A 20,408-nucleotide genomic window follows, 5' to 3' on the forward strand; every position below is an offset into this window, starting at 1 on the left:
CCAGAAACTATCAAAGAATTTGCTTGCAAGTTGCAGAAAATTCAGTACGCAGCAAAATCCTTTATCGTGAAACATGACAGACCTGATCATCATAGCTCGGGGCACGAGGGGACGGGTGCTCCGACGAAACTTAATTTAATGCTACAGGAACAATACACAAAGTTTCATCTCTTTGGCAAAACAAAAACCAAAATATCAAAGAAAAGGTCTCTCACATTTCTCTTCAAATGTAATCAAATCAACCTCTACCTGTATCATGTGAATACTTAGCAAGTTAAACGGTCTGTGGGAGAAAAACTAAACCTCCCAGTCCTCTCTGTAGTTGTAGAAGCATCCCTACCAATCAGAACCATCAGGGAAAGGATCCAATGCATCTTTCTTCCCATTAACATAGAACTCCACAACTGCTTGCATTCTTCTAAGTTTATCTGGGTGGTAGTTTACATGAACAATTACTGGCTTCAGCTTTTTTAACGCAGGGTCTTTCCTTACTGTCTTGAAAAGAACCTTACTGTTCATAAACAAAAATATATCCAATGTTCTTTTTGCAGCATGGAGCCCGTCATACCCAGGATGTGAGGGGTAGAAAAGCTCCTCATTGAAAACTGCTTGGTCCCATGAGTTCGGCTCTCTAGACAAACGACCAGCAACACGATCCAAAAGCTGAATGGAAGGGAGTGTAGGCCTTATATAAAAGAATCCAGAATTGTAAACCCATATCCTCATTGTATGAGCATAACGAGCCCAACCCATGGCAGGTTCATCAAAGACATCATTAAATCCATAAGCTGTCATATTATCGTGGCCATCAGACATAGATTCAACATCTGAATCACGATAAAGATGATCAAATGGGTTCTGCAAGTATATTATATCAATATCTGACAGAAGAACACTGTAACCCAGCTGCAAAAATTCCCTCAAAATACGGAACTTCAATCCAGAAACAGCATGATTACCACCTGTTCTTGCAACCGAATCAATATCGCTATCCGGATCCCTCTTATACACTGGAACATCATTTGACTTGCAGAAATCTACAATAGGGTCATCTAATGCTACAACAAGGTAATTGCGTATACCAGCTCTCTTGATGTTAGTGAACCAGACTTCTAACATGGCTTTCACATTTGAATTTGCAAGTGCAACAATGAGCTCCTTATGTACAGCAACTTCCTCCAAGAGCTTTGCCAGTCTAGCATTCACAGACTCATCAGGAACAACAGTTGGGTTAGTTCTCAAACCCTTGACGGTACCAAAAGGACCAGCTTTCTGCTGTTTACCCAGTAACAAAACCTGCTTCTGAGCATGATCCTGTCCTTGTTCCGCCAGCTGCAGCTTTTCATTTAGCTCCCTAGCTTGCTTCTTCAACTCAGCATTCTTCTCTGATATCGTCACGATATCAGCCTTCAGCATTTTAATTCGCTCTGGTGATTCACATGAAGATGAACCAGTCTAACAAACAAACAATAGGAGGTAATCACAACATGATAAGTGCCTATAAATCATGGTATTCAACAAGAGCGACAAATGAAGCAACCATTGAATGATAATACTCAGTAACTGACACAAAATTGACTTTGAAATTCATGCTAATGCACCCGTGAAAAGTAAATCCGTGCTCAAATCAATAACTAGAATGATAAACCTTACCTTCCCCTCTCACCAAGCCAGGGAATGCCGCAAGAATGGGGAAGATACTAAACAAAGACTAAGACATCAAAGAGGGGAACTATTGAAATGGTGGCTCTTTCACAACTAAATTAATGGCACAGAGCTGGCTTCTCTTTAAAAGCACTTTTAATGATCTAGAAGATTTTCAATTCTGTATCCTTACAATTTCACCGAATTATCCCATTCCTTAATGAAATCATGTCTTCAATCAATTTACTGAAACATGGATCAACCTGAATTCATCTATGAAAGCAACTGACGCCAAAAACAACACGCATGCATGCAAAGTCAACGGAAAGAAATAAAGTCAACTTCTTGAGTGCATAGAAAAGTTCAAAATTCAAGAACAACCAGAACCAACCCAGGTAAAAAGAATATAAAAAACACCAAAATTAAGTTTACGACTACATTAACGACACGAAGCACTGAAATATATATATGGACAAAAAGAGATTTGGAGGTTTAAGGAAAAAGGATTTGAACCTGGAGATTAGAATTAGCAATCCGACGATGTGGGTTAGCCAGATCGGAGCTGAAGAACCCATGAGGATATAACACAGAAAAGACGAAGCCAAGAAGAACACCAACCACAACGGCTAAGGCGATTCGAGATCCGCTAAGTGATTGCCCTTTAACTCTTCGAAGAATAGCCATGCCCTGGTTGAGTTACATACAGTCTACAGACAAAACAGTGTCAGAGAAATAAGCAGCGAAGACTTTTTAGTTTTCTATTAGCAAAACTAAATTTTAAGGTACTGGAATCGAGTTGATTCTTTTGTCTCTTTCAAATTAACAGGCTGAGGCAAGCGAAGACTTGATTGTGCAGCGAAGTGATTGCGTTCTAAGAGAGAGAGAGAGAGAGAGGAGAGAGGATCGAGTGTGGATGATTTGAATGATATTATAACAGATATGAAGTCTTGGCCTTCAGATTGTAACTTAACATAATGATCACTCGGCTCTAAGATAGTAACATTGTGGGCTCCGAAGGTGCTCTCAGAGACGTGTTTGGGAGTGTGGTAGCTGTTGCTTTTCAAATAGCTTTTCGTGCCGAAAAGCATGTCAATAATGTTTTTTTATTTTTTAAAAATTATTTTTGATATCAGCACATCAAAACGATTCAGAAAGTACAAACCGAACTCAATTTTAGCAAAAAATAAAAAAAAATTTGAATTTTTTCGAAAAGCAGGTCACACCTCAATCTCAAACGGCCTATTAGAGAAGAAAAATTTGAATTCTTTTAAGGGTGTTTGAAATTGTGAAGAAAAATGTTTTATTATTATTATTATTATTTTTAAATTAATATATCAAAATCATTTTAATATTAAATATATTTTTTCAATATTTTTAAAGCTAAAATTACTTTAAAAAAACCCATAAAAGCATAATAAAAAATTGTGTCTAACACCCTATAAATAAATTAAAGCATTTTTTGGACGGTATTAGAAATTACTTTTCAAAAAAAAAATTAAAAAATATATATTAAAATATTTTTATTTTATTTTTTACATTATCGTATTAAAATAAAAAAAATTTTTTAAAAAATAAAAATTAAAAATAATTGAAAAAACATATTTCTTCTTCACAAACAAACACTATTTTGTTTTGGCAGTTACGGAATCCCAGTCTCAAGAAACATTCCAAAAGGATGGCCCTGTCTAGATTTATACACAATTTCTACCTTTTCAAGGACAGAACTTTATGCATTATGTTTTTTAATTAAAAATATATTAAAATCATATATTTTTTTATTTTTAGTATTAATATATTAAATTTATTAGAAAAATAAAAAATAATTTAAAATATAGCGAGCGTGTAGTTATCAAGTTGCCTTAAATGAAATAGGGTCATTGAGTAGTTATTATAAGTAACTTTAAAAATTTATATTAAAAACAAAATGCAAGGTAGAATAAATAAATCAATAATAATGTCTGCAATTAAATTAAGTTTGCAAGATTTTTAAAATTTATCTTTCAATAAACTTGTAATATTTAGACTAATAACTTGTAAGCATATAGCTTATAAGTTTATAATTAATAGGCTTATAATCTAATTAAACTTGTACTTCTCATTACCAAAAACAAATCTAGAAAATATATTATCTTATCAAAGATGTCAAGCTCACATCTGTAATCATGCTGGGGGTCATTCCATGAATGCAAGTGCTTTGCTCTTAAATGTTTAGCTGTATTTCAAATTCAAAGAATTTAAATTATTTGATTACTCTTTGAGTTTATAATTATTTTTTACATATAAAAAGATTGCAAAGTTTTAAATTTATATTTAAGTGATATCGTTACAAATTTGAGATTAAAAATCTAGAATTGTAAAGAGAATCTGCATGATAAATTTCTAGAGTTTAGATACGAGCTTATAATATTTTTAATATTTATTAAATTTAATCTTTAATTTTTAAAGTATTTTTAATTAAAGAAAAAACCCTGACAGGAAACAATAATAGGCTGAGTAGAATTTTTTAGTTCCATATTTGTTTCTAGCCTCGATCAACTTCAATATCGTTTCGCGAATCTCCTTGTCCAGGCTCCATCTGTCTCTGTTCCTTTTAGCAGGTAAAATCTGTGCTATTAGTTATGGTACTGCTTCTAATAATCAATAAGACTTTTGCGAGTTTCAGTGTTAGATACCTAAACCTTGGGATGCAGAGACTATCCAGGGAAAGAAAGCCAGAAAGCAATTGTTGTTCTTGCAACTCAAAAATGCGTTTTCTCTCTTCGAAGTATATAGTGTCTCACGTAACTTCTATCTCGAATTCATCTCTCCCGCTGTCTTCATGGTACTCGCCACCATTTTTGGAGTAAATCCATGTCAAATCGATTTTCTTGATCTAGGAGTGTGCTCCGAGTTCAAGGCATCGTCAGTGATCATCCGAGCTCGGTGAGCTGTTTTGACAAAATTAAGGTCTCTATCAAGCCTCTCGAATGACTCACTAGTACTCATTAGAGCACCCTGGTCTACAATTCCCAACCTGGCCAGTACAAGTATGTCTTGCATGCTTTCTTGAGCATGTGCTATGGGTAGGAACTACTGTACCATGTAGCTTTGCTGACCTCGCTTCCAATCTCCCATGGAGAATCTCTGACGAGTACTTTCCGATCATATATAACCCGCTCTCACCATTCTCATGTTATAAGAGTTTAAATTCCCATCTTCTTACATGAGATGAGAACAACATGATCGACCACTCCAAAACTAATCGGCTCTTGACGCATTTTCAGTTCATGTGATAGAAAGTTCCACCTCAACAGAGCGCATGATAAAACGCAATTTCATTTCCGGCAAATAAAACAAGCATACCGTACAAAACATTTTCCACCTGCAACCATCCTTTGGTCCTGTTGTGCTATCAGCGGAAACATACCAAACATGGATAAATCTTTTCAGTTCCAGATTTACAGGAAGAGAAGCAGCAGTACTAAGTATTAAAATTGCTTATGCACCAATAACAATGAGCCTCGTGCCTCGCGAATTTTCAATTTGAAATCTTGCGAAAGAGGATCTGCGCACCGTATTGAGGCTGCATGCTTATAAAGAGGTTTGGAGCGTGAGTATAAGTGGGCGACACGGCCAAAGAGTACTGCCTTAGTATCATGGTTAGGGCAATTTTTGCCTCCATAATTGCCAAACTCTGACCAACACAAATTCTTGGGCCTAACGCAAACGGGAAAAACGAAGCCAAGTGCTTTCGAGACTTGTTGAATCTCAAGGGGTTGAACTCGTTAGCATCTTCTCCCCATATTTCAGTGTCGTGCTGGACAGCAGGCAAGGGCAAATAAAGCTGTGTATCAGCAGGAATGTCGATTGCTCCCAACCTAACCTCCCTGGATGTTTGCCGCATCAACATCAGAACTGGAGGGTAAAGCCGCAGCGTTTCATTGAGTATCAAATTCACCTGCAAGAAAATTACAGAGAACGACAATCATACATTGCTGATGCTTAAATAAACATGAATCCCTGATCAACTTTGAGGCAATTGGTATGCAATAGTCCGGGATGGTGGTTGTGAATCGGCATTTTATACTCCACAAATTGCTTGCACAAGATGGGGCAATGGAGCAAGTTCTTTCAAAAGTGAAGGATTTGGGAGCGGACATCATGGTAATTGTTGAGCAAGAAGCCAATCTTAACAGTCCTGATCTTTCGAAGCTCCCTTGTTTTCGAGTTACTGTAGAAAACATATCAAGTCCGTGTGACATGCGAGGATTATTTCAGGCGACAGATTGGGAATGTGGTGGCATGTGAGGGCGTTGACCGGGTCGAGCGGATTGAGTCGTTTGCTCAATGAAAAAAATAACAAAATCTATCATGTTGCTTTTGCTATAAGGCTAACAAGTACCCACCCTTGCAAGGATGATTACGTATTGGAATTTGTTCTCCCTGGAAGCATGAAAGAGACTTCAGAACTAGAACTTTTGATAAATAAGATTTTGTGTAACTTGCAGAGGAAATATATTTAAAGTTGAGCCTCTAAAAATAGATTGGATGATGAAAAGAATGCCAAACATCCAACATGAAGCAGTTTCTAGGGTTTTTCAATTGCCATTATAAAAAACATCAACATAAAAAACATGATTCACCTTGGAGCTAATTCGCCATATTCCCAATTCAATGAATACTTACAAAAGCAAAAGCAAGGAATCATACTTACAATCTTGAGGTCATTTAACTTCTCTGCAACTGGAAGCTCCTTCCTTCCATAGACACTGAACACTTCTTCCCGTGCCTTGTCTTGCCATTCTTGATGTAATGCTAAAAGGAGAAGTGCCCAGGTCACAAGATCGGCTGTCGTTTCCTTTCCGGCGAAGTAGAATGTTTTGCATTCATTTACAACATCCTCAACCCCTAATGTCTCTTCCTTGCCATCTCCGTTCTTATACGAAGACATGAGTAAACAAAGTAGATTTTTTGAATTTTCTTTAACTCTGTTATTAGTCTTGATCAGGTTCTTTATTGCTTCACGAGTTTCCCTCTCTATTCTCCACCTCTCTCTGTTCTTCTTGGTGGGCAAAAACCTGCACACAGATAGATGAAACCGAGACTAAATCACGAAGCCACTTGGCAATGGAAAATGACAAAATGTACAAGCTAGCAGCAAAAACAACACGTCAGATTTTTCTTTTCATTGCCGTACGTCTTCATTCTCGCCCATTTGAGTTTATTGAAAATGAATACTGTATCAAAATTCAAGTTATAAAGGATCGGCATGCCACGTGACAGCTGCAGTTTCCTAGAGACACAACTTCATTTTCCCTTTTATGATGAAAATAGGGAAGCCATACATAAACTACCATTAGAGCCCCTTTGCCAAGCAGTCACTCCGAGTTGCCGTTGACAGCTTTAAACATCAAAATGCATCATTAATTAATTATTGTTCTTGTCTTAGCTTTCTTACATTACTTTGATAACCTGCCTGGATAATTTTATGTGCATCAAAACTCACCATCTTAGAAATGTAAATGGAAAGATGATTTAAGCAATGACTTTTGACTGACACACACAAAATAAAAAAAGCAAAATAAATAATAATCACCATTCACCTGAACCCTGGAATATACGCATTTCCTAAAGCCTGGAAGGCAAGGTGCTTTTGCTGTTCCTGCAACCCAAACACACGCCGCCCTTCTTCATAGTTGCTCCCAAAAGCCGTCTTGGATATAACGTCTGCTGACAGGTCCTGAAGATCATCCATCACATCCATCTCAAATTCATCTCTCCCTCCTCTTATTTCCTCCCATTTGGTTAGCATATTCTCTGTGCTTGCGACAATTCCTGGTACCCAACACTGTAAAAAATATTTATTTTTAACCATCCAACTCCAATTAATTACTAATATGTACGTTTACGCGTGTCCAATTGAACACATATGGGGAATTCACTGTTATCATCCTCAAAAAAATTTCAGATTTAGTTTTTTTATTTAATATTGAATTTGTTTATTTTGGTTTTATGACTCGAGTTATAGATTTAAAGAATTAATTTAAGTTTTTTATGTCTTTTTTAGTTGATTTTTTTTTTTAATTTTATCCTTCAATAATTGATTAATTTATAATTAAACTTCATAATTTTTTTCGATCTCATTATTTAAGTTATGATTTTGATGAGTTAATTTGTGTTTTTTTTTTTTTAAATTACATCCTTCAACATTGAATTTGCTTATCATGTTCTTATGTCTGCCCGGGATGCAAGTTAATTCGAGTTTTTTTGTTCTTTTATTAGTTATTTTTTTTCTTTTAATTTTATCCTTTAATATTTGTTTAATTTAAAATTAGGCTTCATAATTTTTTTGGTATATGTTTTTCGTAAGATTATCTTGGTTTCATTAAAAAAGTAAGGGGTTTGAAAGGTTAATTTTAGTTGACCTTGATTGATTTAATATGTTTTCATTTTAATATTTTTTAAAAAAAAAACATGCTTTTTTTGAATTTTTTTAGTAAAATCATGTTTTTAACGGTTTCTCGGGTTGTCTTGAACCAATCAGATTTATTGGATCAACCCTTATACAGTTTAGATTTTTTCTACTAGAAAACATGTTAATAATACCTAAATATTTTCTTACACTAAAAAATATAATTTGGCTCGTGATATAATACGGAGAATAATCTAATACACACACGAGATAATGTTATAAATATATTTAATAGGAATTTGTCTATTAATCGATTTGATGCTTTTTTATATATTATTTTATGAGTTTAATATATTGGTGTTAAAAATAAAAAGAAAATCTAAAAAAATATTATTTTAATATATTTTTTAAAAACACTTTCCACCATGTTACTAAGCACACACTTTATCCTCCTATTGTTTTTTTCTTAAAGAAAGAATTCCATCTTGAAAGGTTGATTTGTTTGAGCATTGCTTTTTACCTTAACTCGCTCGATCATGAAAGCCTGATTTGCGATCCTCCTATGATGAGCCCACTCGTCACCGCTGAGCCCAATAAGCCCCTGTCCAAAGAGCAGCTTAGCCAGGGGGTTATTTCGTGCTTTCTCAAACGACCCATCACCCGTGTTCATAAGAACCTCTTTAATCATACCAGGGTCTGATATAGCCAACGTGGGCTTGGTTCCGAACCAGTAGAGGAACGTCTTCCCGTACTTGCGCGACCACTCATGGTAAAATGGGGCCACTCGAGGCACCACATCGTGGTTAAAAGGCATTGGCTTTGACCGTGCTTCGCTAAATAGACGACTAAACTCAGGCGCGTTCCCGAAGAGTAGACGGTAGGTAGGGCCATTTATGCCTTGCTTTCTGAAATGGACCTGGATTCGCCATGGAATCCATACCACCGAGTGTACAAATTTCAAGATGCAGGCGAGTAGCAGTGACACAAGCAGAAGAAAAGGAATTTGCATTGTCAAATCTGTGCGTGTGAGAGAGAAGGCGGTGCTGTTTGGGGACGGAGGCGATCGCTCGGCGATCCAGCCGTGTATAAATAAGTAAACACGAGATTCAGGAATTGCTCGTTTTGTAGGAAGAAAGGCTGGGATAGGGACTCTCGGCCTCAGCACTTCAAAAATGATTGTGGGTGCAATCACAGCAGCGACAGCACTCGAATTTATTTATTTATTTATTTATTTATTTCAATGTGGAACATCTGGTGCAATAATTCTTTCTTTTATATCTGGATCATATCTTATCTATTTGATTTCATGATGGTGATGATTAATTGATATTAATTCTGAATATATTATTCTTATTTGGTAGCGTGGATAAAAAATAAAGCAGGTAGAATTAATCTAAGAGAAATTGATTGTCCCCGATGTTCCCCGTTGAAACAAATATTTATTTATTTATTTCAATGTGGAACATCTGGTGCAATAATTCTTTCTTTTATATCTGGATCATATCTTATCTATTTGATTTCATGATGGTGATGATTAATTGATATTAATTCTGAATATATTATTCTTATTTGGTAGCGTGGATAAAAAATAAAGCAGGTAGAATTAATCTAAGAGAAATTGATTGTCCCCGATGTTCCCCATTGAAACAAATATTTATTTATTTATTTCAATGTGGAACATCTGGTGCAATAATTCTTTCTTTTATATCTGGATCATATCTTATCTATTTGATTTGATGATGGTGATGATTAATTGATATTAATTCTGAATATATTATTCTTATTTGGTAGCGTGGATAAAAAATAAAGTAGCTAGAATTAATCTAAGAGAAATTGATTGTCCCCGATGTTCCCCATTGAAATAAATAAATTCGAGTGCTGCAGCTTTACAGTAAAATAAATAGAGAAGGCAATCATTGCACATTGCTATTACTATTACCTTGATTGGGGTGCTGTTAAAATAAATAGGGAAGGAGGTGATTTAATTTATTTATTTAGGACAGTTTCTACATTTTTAAACATGAACTAAATAAAAAGTCGGGTTTTAAAATTTAAAGTTGACATGTTAAAGGATCACTATAACTAATCCCATAGAAAAGCAGTTAAAATATCGAATTAAAAGAAAAACAAATTAAAGGATCAAAGTGGGAAATGTTTTTTAAAAAGTAAAGAAATATTGTTCGAATCCAAGATATTCTCTATCACATGACACGGTGAAACGTTGATGTCATTTAGTTTTTTTTTTTAAATTTTAATTTTAATTTTAATGCTTCCCTTCAAAAAACTAGCTGGGCCTTGCTAATAGAAGAATTTAAAACATACCATACACAGCAAGGATCATGTGTCTTGCTTGAACTGCAAAAAATGCTAGTCCGACAATACGTTCTTTGCTTGGGACTAAGCCCAGATCAAGCACCTGCTGATTTCTATTTGCGCACCGGGCTTAAGTCTATTAAATTTACAGGGAACAATCTCCGCTTATCTTTTATCTCGCAAGTTTTTTCTTCTGTGTTCTTTTTTCCAAGTGGATCATCCCGTAAGCTGTTTAATCGTGGTAACTGTGACTTAAAAGTAAATGTATAATGTAGCCACACTATATTGCACCGTACGAGCATTAAAATATACGTATTTTACATTCACTATCATGCATTAAAAGAAAATATTAGAAAAACAAAATATTAGACCTTTTGTATCTCTACCAGCCAAGCCCGCCTCACAAAATGTTTCCTTATTGTTGAGACGGCAAGCGAGCTACTCTTTTGACATGCATCGCCTCCCTTTTTTATGTCCCTTGCAGCTAAGATTAATTCTCAGTATACTGCAATTTGGAGTAGGTTAATTTTTTTTTTCCCCTTAATGATTCATCGAGAGGCCCACCCTGAACTATATTATTTTTCTTTCATTAATTATTAATTTAAAAATATATAAAAATACTAAAAAAAATATTTCTCTAATACAATGAGGTCATTCGTGATAATATATCGAAAATACTAAGTTATTTCTCTAATCAGAAGGACAACGCGCTCCTCAGACCCAGCACAAATTTATCAGATTTCTGCAAGTCCATGGATCGCAACTGCATCGCTCAGTTAATGTCTGCATTGAGGTAGCATTTAAATGCAGCCAGTTCGATGTAAACTGGATTGTAATTTTATTTCATAATTGCTGCTTCTTAACCAATGTCTTTTAGGTATCACCCTTACAAGGCAAATTAAACAAGAGAAAAAAAGAAGTGGACTAAAGGAGAGAATTGTAGCTCAAGGAGGAAAAGTAACATTATTAGTGCTCTATTACTATTTCTTATTAGAAACCAGTCACAGGAACAAGAATATAGAGGTAAATACCTCATGACATAAACTAAACCTGCTATGATATGACGCAAACTTGTGGCAGAACAGCCCGCACAATAAACTATACCTTCTCAATAAAGTACAAAGCAAGCCAACCATAAGAGATTATCACCTGGGAAAGAGAATAAATTCTGTTAATTACAATACGGTAAAGATGCTAGTTGATGACAGATGTAATGCAAGATCTCCAAACCTACAAACACAGAGAGACAATTTGACAAACCAAGTACTCGCATATAATTTGTTGAAGTAACCTTTTGATTAAAAGCTTATCATTCACTACTCTATGAATATGGCGGCTTATCATTTATTATTCTATGGAATATCTTGGAAGTCTTCGTCCATGAACTCGAAATAAAAAAGATCTTCATGAGGTTCAATTGCAGAATTCACAAACAACAGTAGCACCATAGGACTTCCTTATTCATTGATGCAGATATGGATAATGCAAAAAATTGCTAGTTTGGGGATGCATTGAACAACAGGGAAGGAACCAACTTGGTTTAAAGATATCCATGATGTAAGAAACAATATAATTCCCAATTAAATCTCCAAATCTGGTAATGCTTCACACAGCACTGACCCACTTCAGACTTCGATGGTGAATTCAAGCATTTTAAGTAGCACACGTGAACAAAAGCATCAGTAAGTAGAGTGTTTATAGATCTAAATCAGAGAATAATTACCTTAGTAGGTATTCAGTTTGATATATCTGGTACAAAGGAAACCCCTAAACAGCAACCTGCAAACACCACAAGTATAATCCACAACATGATCTTCATTTTGTTCCTTATGCTTGTATGTTTAAAATTTTAAGAAATAAACTAAAACACTAGGAAAAGGTGTTATCAAAAGCCAAATATTGCAGGGTCATGTCAATATAAATTTTCCTGTTGAAACCACAAATTATGCATCAATTACCTGTTGAAACTACAAATTATGCAGCAATTACCTGTTGAGCATAAGAAATTTAGTTTATTGTGCAGAAATTTCACGTACAGACCATTATTAATACAGCAGCCCATTTTGTATTTCCATATGATTCCTAAGCATTATTTTCGCCATACTTGAATTGTCCTCAATTTTTTATACCTTCTCCATAAAACCTGAGTTCATGATATCTCTATGAACATTGAATTACCTTTTTGTTATGTTCAAGAGAAGTTTCTGTTACTGGTGGGCCATATGTATCAGAAAATGAAAGTTCTTCCCTATATCCTATGGCAAAGTTCAAGATCACGCACGCAAATTCTTGTTTTACATGCCAGGATGGTATATATTGCATGCATTCACATCGTATCTGGCCACATAAAGGTCATTACTCAGTATTCATCTCACTTGAGCATTCCTGGAGGGTCCAAAACGGTGCTATGAAAGTAAGCATTTTTGCATTAAGAATGCCTTTGCAAGCCTTCAACTTGCACAACAAATGTTCCTTCTAAGTTCTATGCTTTGCCACACGCATGCACGCACCTTTTAGAAGAATCCTGATTGCATTCAGTACCCGGGAAATAAAAGGTAATTGGATGGCAACTATAGATCCTATCAAGAAACTAAAGGTTTGCAAAAGCTTCTTGAAGGAAGCATATAGGCTGACTTTTAATGTGAGGTTATTTTCAATACATGGGCTGAAATCTATCATAAACAATCAACTACTAATATTCATGCCACAAAATGCATGTCGAATAAGTCATGGCAATAAAATAATATGCATCTCATTCTGCACAGATAGAAAACAAAGCTTGATTCAGCTCACATTTCTAATGGTATATTCACAAACTAAAATGTATTCTTCGATTGAGATTTGACTCTCCATTCATAATGAAATGCCTACGAGATAGCATAGCTATGGTGCTTTACCTTCTCCTCTTTTGGTGTAAAGATGGCTTTAACTGCCTCAAAAACCTCTTCAACAGACTTTGCCGCATCAACCTGAGGGCTCAATGCAAAGAAATGGTTAAAGTAATCAAGCAATATGCATTGCAATATACAAACAATTGCATAAACATATTACCTTCCTAACTTTCCCCTTTGATTCATAGTACTCAACCACAGGAAGACTGGACTCTAGAAAAACATTAAACCGCTTCCTTATAGTTTCAATGTTATCATCTTCTCTTCCCTTCATTACCCCAGAAAAGGAAAGAATCGCAGAATAAAGATACATTAGCACATGAGATGAGAAAAATGAACCAATACAGAATATGAATGTGAACTCCATAAGAGATATGTTATGTCCAAGTATATTATAGAAAGCGCAGTCACGGTAATCCAACCTGGTTCCTGCTCAAAATGCGCCTCTCCATCTCCTCTTCAGGACAATCAAAGAACAGGACAAATGCTGGTTCAATTTTGGTCTGGATAACCAACATAATTCAGAATTTAATAAAATAAACCTGAAATTTTATCTTCAGGAGACATGCCCTCTGAATCATTATTTCACTACAAACACTATTCAAACCAAGCAGAGAGCTTTAGCATGTGCATGCACACACACACACACACAAACCCAGATATTGGGAATAACTTTATTGAAAAAAGAGTTTCATAAAATTCGAACCTAAGACCTTTACCAGTCACTTTCTCTCTTTACCACTCAAGCTATGCATAGAGAATTGTGTAGATAACTTACAACAGCCTCAAACGCAGCTCGGTTTTCCTCATTGCGGGGAAAACCATCAATTAGAAATTTGTCATTTCCACTTTCCTGCATTGCTTTTTGGAGGAGCTTTATTGTTACCTCTGAAGGCACTATCTTTCCCTCCTTGATCATGTTCTGAATCATGGTTCTGTAGACCACAAGGAACAAGATAACCAAGTGTTCAGTGATAAGGTCAAGCAAAAAGATGCAGACATCATAGAAGTTCCAAAATCTAACACGTAGCACCACGGTACCAAATGGAAAAATACATGAAGGCGCATAGACGCCACCATGACTCCATATCCACACAGCAAGTGCAGAGAATACATGCACTTGATGGAAAGCATATTTTGAGATTAAAACTTCAGAGGCGAACCAAACAACTTATTAAAGATCTGACTACATGGAACACATAGGACAGTCACAGAAAAATTACCAATCATTTGATAGATCAAATCCAAAAGGTCCCTACATTCCTATCAAGAAAGATATTGAATGATTTGGTAGAGACCAACACCCCACACCACCAGCTTTAAGAATACATAAACATAAAAACTCCCATTAGGTATTCCAATATAAATATTCATTCAATATGAGACATCATTGAGATAAGGCGGGGCAGGGGGTGATCAAATTACTGAAACCTAACCACAAATGAGAGAAGGAAAAACTTCCATGATCCATGTGATACAGATCCATGAATCGCTTTAATTTTATTTTAAATTCTGTATGATTTATTTTTTCATATAAATCTATTCTATTTAGGAAGTAGCCTTACTTTGGAATCTTAGTACTGGTTGTGAATCTTACTTTATTCAGGAAATGAAAACATTAATTACATGGCTTTCTGCTATTTATGGTTTTCTTTTTCCCTTTCCTATTTGAATTTCAGTTTCCTATCCAGTTTAGTACTTTGACAGCTGTTGGTGCCCATAAAAGTAGCACCAGTATATGCAATGATAAGGACCTTGATAATGAATTATGAGTATTTGATTCAGTAAGGACTGCAGCCTAATAGTTTTCCTTCTATATCTCTTTTCTAAAAGCACTTTTTTCTTCTTCTTCTACTACTTCTAAATTACTCTTGCTATAGTGGCATGCCCAATTTCATCGAAAAACAATTTTCTGATCTGCCTAGATTTTGTATAAACCATACCCTGCTCATCGTAAATTTCTGTGGGGCGCAAATTCAAAGTCATCCTACATCAGAATGCCACCAATAATAATAATAATAAAAATAAACTTTAGTCAAGAAAACTGAAATAAAAGGGTAAAATAATAAGCAGCTTGAGAATTTATTCCCTGTCATCGTTATGATAAATTGAATAATGAATCTTATAGAAAAGAAACATTGATTATCAGGATATGGCATCCAAAGTCTTCTTACAGTGGTCCCAGGTTCAAACTGCCATGTTTCTAGGTAATCATGGCAAAATAGTGATTACGTTAAAAATGATAGAGATAAAAAATGTAAAGAGAGCAGCTTAGAAGAAAAAAGTACATAAAAAATGTAAAGAGAGCAGCTTAAAAGAAAAAAGTATGCAAGACATACCCATTTTCAGAGCCAGATTTAATTTCTGCTCGAAGAAGATCTCCAGCACTGAGATGAGTGTAACCAAAGTGTTCGACAACATTGGCACACTGGGTACCCTTTCCACTGCCAGGGCCACCTGATCAATCAGGAAAACAAACAACTTTTTGAGAATGCAGGAGGAAATGAGGACAAGGGAGAGACTGACTAATGATAGAAGCAATCATTTGAGAACCCAAACATCGATACAGGGCAACAATCAGTAAGATCTTATGCTCCTCTATCAATAACAGAGTTAAGGCATGACAACAATATTCGATTCAGGTTTACAAAACAATTGATGGAAGGGTAGACAAACAATCAGTTATAAGTAAATTTGAAGAGAAAATGGTCTAACCCAAAACAAAAATAACAGCAGGCTTCTTCTCAGCATCACTAACAGTTCCCATGAGTGCCGATTAATTAGTGTTTTTTGAATGCAGAATCTGCAAAGGTAACAGCACAGCACACCACAATGTCAGACAGGAAGACAGACAACTTAAAAAGGAAAGAAAAGGAAAAAGAAAAAGAAAAAGAAAATATCATTTGATTCTGCGTATTCAGTTCAATCCTTCCTGAGGACACTTCAATAAAGTTGTCTGTTCGGTTGCATTGAGAAATGAAATAAAAAAAATAAATTGAAATCTAGAAGAAGCTTTAGATTTCTCACTGGATCAATCAAATCAAAACTTACTGCAGATGAATACAGGAGGTAGGATCTAGACAATAGTTAGATCAACAGTAAACCTGAAGAATAATACTAACTTACTAGGATCTAATAACAACAACAATAACAGAGGGAGAGGGGGGGGAGATTGATTTAGAAAAACTGCCTTGCAGCATTCCCTGTTTAACAATGGAGTATATTTGAATTATCTATAGGAGAGGAGGAAGCAGGGGCTGTGCAACGTCAAAAAGGTGGTGGATCGGAGGAGAGAGAAGCAGATCCAGGCTGAATTATCAATGAAATGTGCTTGCTTGCATTCGAAATTGAAGAGAACTGGGTATTATTATTATTATACCATTTCAATATAACCAACAGACTAAGATTGATTAATGAAATAGATGAATCAGAAAGAAGAAAATGAAATCGAGATCTGATCCAGAGGCATACCTTGGGGAGCGGAGCGAGAGAAAAATAATGGAGGGAAATATTAACTGCTTTGGACAAATGAGGTTGATGATGGGCCTTTGCCTCCCTTCGAATTTATACAGGAGAGGGGGGGGGGATTGGAATAACTTCCTGGCCACGTGGACCGCTGAGAATTTCACAATAGACCCACCCCTTTAGTATCTAGCAATAAATATATTATTAAAGCACTAGCTAGTGGTCAACTGCAAAGTTTGTTTTGTAATTATCCCGAGTTCGATACTTTCTATGCACCAGCCTGTCATCCTCGCAGTGCTTTACTTATCTACTGGGCTTGCAGGATGTTCAGTAGGTCCGAAGATTAATCGTGATACGCGTAAGCTACCCCAGATATCCCGGATTACCAAAAAAAAAACAATATATATATATATATATATATATAATTTTCTCTAATAAAGACACACACACATACAAAGAAAGAAAGATTTCCTCGTATGTATTCTCTAATAATGTAATTTTAAAATCGTTCCAATTTTATTTTTTTATATAATTTTAGTTGTAAAAGGGAATTTTATGTTTAATCTTTTAATGGTTGTGTTTAAATTTTATAATAGATTAAAGATTGTTGTAATTTTAGTTTTTATATTTTTAAAAATTATTTTTGATATTATTATATTAAAACAATTTAAAAATATAAAAAATATTTTAAATTAAAAATTAAAAAAACACGGCACCGTGTTAAAAACACTAACACGCTTTCCTCCTCTTCAGCCGTGTGGTCGGGGCGGTCATTTCACTTTGCGTAATTCTAAGTTCTAACTACTGAAAGCACCCTTTCTCTCACAACTTTTCATGTGTCTAGACTTTTACTTATATGCTGACCGTGTTTTGATGCAGCTGAACATTTTTTTCATGTAAAAACAATGATAGATTTTAAAAAATAAAAATTGGTTAAAGTAATAATTTAAATAATACAAAAAAATTATACTCAAGCCTATTCAAATTATTAAATAACTCAATACTAATCTAACTAAAAAAAAATCAAAAACTAAAAGTCAAACTTCAAAATAAAAAACATTTACTTAAAAAATGAAAAAACAAATCAAATAAATTCAGACAAACCCCTTAAATCTGATCTAATTTAAAAAACTTGCAACTTGTTAAAATATGGATTTGAGATCAATTAAGAAGTTTAAATGTTATCCAATTAAATTTTGAATGATGAAATCATTAAAAAAATTATGAATAAAAAAACTTACAAAACAAGAAGAGCAAAAACAAAATAGGGCTAAAATTTGACAAGAAAAAACCTAATGAGGATGAAATTTGAAAAAAAATTCCAAACAAAAAAATTGTAATTAAAAGAACTAGAACCAAACTTGAAAGATTAAAAAATCATACGGGGTGAAATTAAAAATCATTTATAGCATGATAGATTATTTATAGATTAAAAAATATCAGGGATGAAATATAAAAAAAATTATTAAGGGCTAACATAATATATTTAAAGTTGAAAAATAATAATAAAAGTTTTGAAAATGAAATTAAAGCAAAAAAAATAACAAAACAAAAGGATAAAAAATAAGAAAACATCAATTTAGAAAAAGAAAAGAAAACAAAGCAAAACTAGTAAACCTCTTAAATATAGTCTAATATCTAAAAGTCGCATCCTGTTAAATTTTTTACACAAATTCAACAGAAAAACATAATTCTCAATTAATTTAATTTTGAAAGATAAGACTGGTAGGAAAAAAAAAAACTAGAAAGGCAATTAAAAGAACGAGGATAAAATGTGATAGAAAAAACTTAAGGAAAATGCAAATTAATGAAAAAATAAATAATCTCAAGTAAAATAAATAGCAATTAAAAAAATCAAAACTAAATTTTAAAGATTTAAAAATTCATATGGGTGAGATTAAAAACATTTATAAAAACCAGAGAGATTTATGCAAACATCTTAGACATTGTTAAATTTTAAAAAGCTAAAACCATATGAAACCTTAGATATAGATCTTATCAAGAAGTTTACTATAAGCCATTTTAAAAATATAAATCTCAAGAACCTGGCAAGGCAAAAAAGAAGATAACAAAATAAATCTTGAGTGAACCAAGTAACCAATCTAGGTAAAAAAAAAAATCAAGCATAGAGCATAGGGCATGAAATCATGATGGCCCTATAAATAGAAAAGAGAAGAAAAATACTTTAAAAAAATAAAAATCAACATGGACTAATCTTTCAAATCCATGATCTAGTTTATGAGATCAGGGTGTTCATAAGATCGGGGTGATCTCATCCAAGGCAAACCCTTAAAATAAAAAAGTAAGATTCTTGATCAAACAAATATTAAGGGTGAAATTAAAAAAAAAATCACTAAAAAAACAATATAAATCAAATCTAGATAACAAGTTGTGTTTTAGGACACAACAAAACCTCTGTGAAAATCAGTGTTTTAGATAACTAGTTTGTTCCCCCGTGTTATCGATGTAGTTTAAACTAAAAATATAGATATAAATAATAATATCTAGATCCTAAAAAACTTTATTAAACTCAAGATAATGGGTCAAATTTAAAAATATTTGACCTAACTTCTTGCTTAACTTGAACTCTAAATTAAATTATGTGGTAATTATCTCGATATGACATTGCCAACTTGACAAGTTTAAAGAAAATCAAAGGAAAAAAAAAAGAAGAAACATGTCAGGTTAATTATAATCAACTCGTCAAACTTATCACTCATGTTATAGACTCTATTATATTGAATTAATTATTTTATTTTGTTATATGATAAAAAAAATACCATGACTGATTTATAATAAATACGACACTCGATGATAAAATTTAATAAAAATTCAATATTAAATAATAAAATTTTAAAAAAAAAAAGCCTAGACATGCTAACTACTTGCTTGGCCACCACCTAGAATTTGATCTCCACTATAAGCATGAACTATATAAACCATTCTCACCCAAAAATATCATAAAAATTTATGCAAACTATCCAACAACCCTAAAATCACTCCAAAATATAATTATTAATCAAAACCTAAAAATCAAAACTGAACTTGTTAAGCCTCCCCCGTCGTATCCAGAAGGAAAAACCATATTCAATGAACTCCTCTCAATAAAAGAATACATTAACACAAGAATTCTCATTTTTGATGGTTAAATGGTAGCAACTCTCTTTTTCTTTGTTGTTTTATAATGAATTTCTCTCTTCTTCCTCACACACTGAAGAATAAACAAAATAATTTTTTATATAAAAAAAAGTAACATGGATTTTTGAAATTGGCTATATATTTTTACCATATTTTATATTTCAATCCCATGCCTTATAATTCAGTATTTTTTATCAATATTTAAAACTAATCTCATTTAATAAATTAGGCCGAAATAAATTGGAACATGAAATAAAAAAAGAAAAAAAAAAAGAAAAAGGAAGGGGCGGGGCACAACTCCCGGAGTACTAAGTGTGTTTGGTATTGCAGTAACTGTTGTAGTTGTAGTTTGAAAAAAATTATTTTATAAAAAGTACTTTTAATTGAGGTTGGTTTGAAAAAATAGGTGTTTGGTTAAAACTATGGTTGAAATTGAGGTTGAAGAAAAAGTAGTTTAATGTGCTTGGTTACGAATTTTTTTGAAATTGAGGTTATAAAATAATTTTAAAAAATGTATATTAATATTGATGATTTTAAATTTAAATATTGTAGAATTAATTACTCTT

At 33.7% G+C, this 20,408-nt stretch overlaps 3 protein-coding genes across 4 annotated transcripts; all 3 read right to left on the reverse strand.

Annotated features, from left to right (window-relative positions):
* Positions 1–60: 60 nt before the first annotated feature.
* LOC118042316 (arabinosyltransferase RRA3) lies at positions 61–2,587 on the reverse strand. The gene is made up of 2 exons (XM_035049962.2): positions 2,158–2,587; positions 61–1,455 (listed from the first exon to the last, which is right to left on the reverse strand). Exons 1-2 carry the CDS (start codon positions 2,326–2,328, stop codon positions 337–339), a joined length of 1,290 nt encoding a protein of 429 aa, XP_034905853.1. The 5' UTR covers positions 2,329–2,587; the 3' UTR covers positions 61–336.
* Positions 2,588–4,944: 2,357 nt separating this feature from the next.
* On the reverse strand, positions 4,945–9,250 carry LOC118042317 (cytochrome P450 734A1). The gene is made up of 4 exons (XM_035049963.2): positions 8,556–9,250; positions 7,227–7,471; positions 6,338–6,701; positions 4,945–5,581 (listed from the first exon to the last, which is right to left on the reverse strand). The coding sequence occupies exons 1-4, from the start codon at positions 9,042–9,044 to the stop codon at positions 5,162–5,164; spliced, it is 1,518 nt and encodes a 505-aa protein (XP_034905854.1). The 5' UTR covers positions 9,045–9,250; the 3' UTR covers positions 4,945–5,161.
* Positions 9,251–11,299: 2,049 nt separating this feature from the next.
* Positions 11,300–16,836, reverse strand: LOC118042318 (UMP-CMP kinase 3). 2 transcript variants are annotated; one of them, XR_004686430.2, is made up of 10 exons: positions 16,711–16,836; positions 15,955–16,042; positions 15,579–15,696; positions 14,018–14,174; positions 13,662–13,742; positions 13,400–13,507; positions 13,246–13,317; positions 12,307–12,337; positions 12,072–12,127; positions 11,300–11,497 (listed from the first exon to the last, which is right to left on the reverse strand). XR_004686430.2 is itself a non-coding variant. In XM_035049965.2 (9 exons), exons 2-8 carry the CDS (start codon positions 16,004–16,006, stop codon positions 12,116–12,118), a joined length of 600 nt encoding a protein of 199 aa, XP_034905856.1. In that variant the 5' UTR covers positions 16,007–16,042; positions 16,711–16,836; the 3' UTR covers positions 11,300–11,497; positions 12,072–12,115. The 2 variants fall into 2 exon arrangements, 1 of the variants encoding a protein (XP_034905856.1); XM_035049965.2 differs by lacking the exon at positions 12,307–12,337.
* Between the last annotated feature and the right edge of the window lie 3,572 nt (positions 16,837–20,408).

The sequence above is a fragment of the Populus alba genome, chromosome 2, assembly GCF_005239225.2.
Source record: "Populus alba chromosome 2, ASM523922v2, whole genome shotgun sequence".
Taxonomy (NCBI): Eukaryota; Viridiplantae; Streptophyta; class Magnoliopsida; order Malpighiales; family Salicaceae; genus Populus; species Populus alba.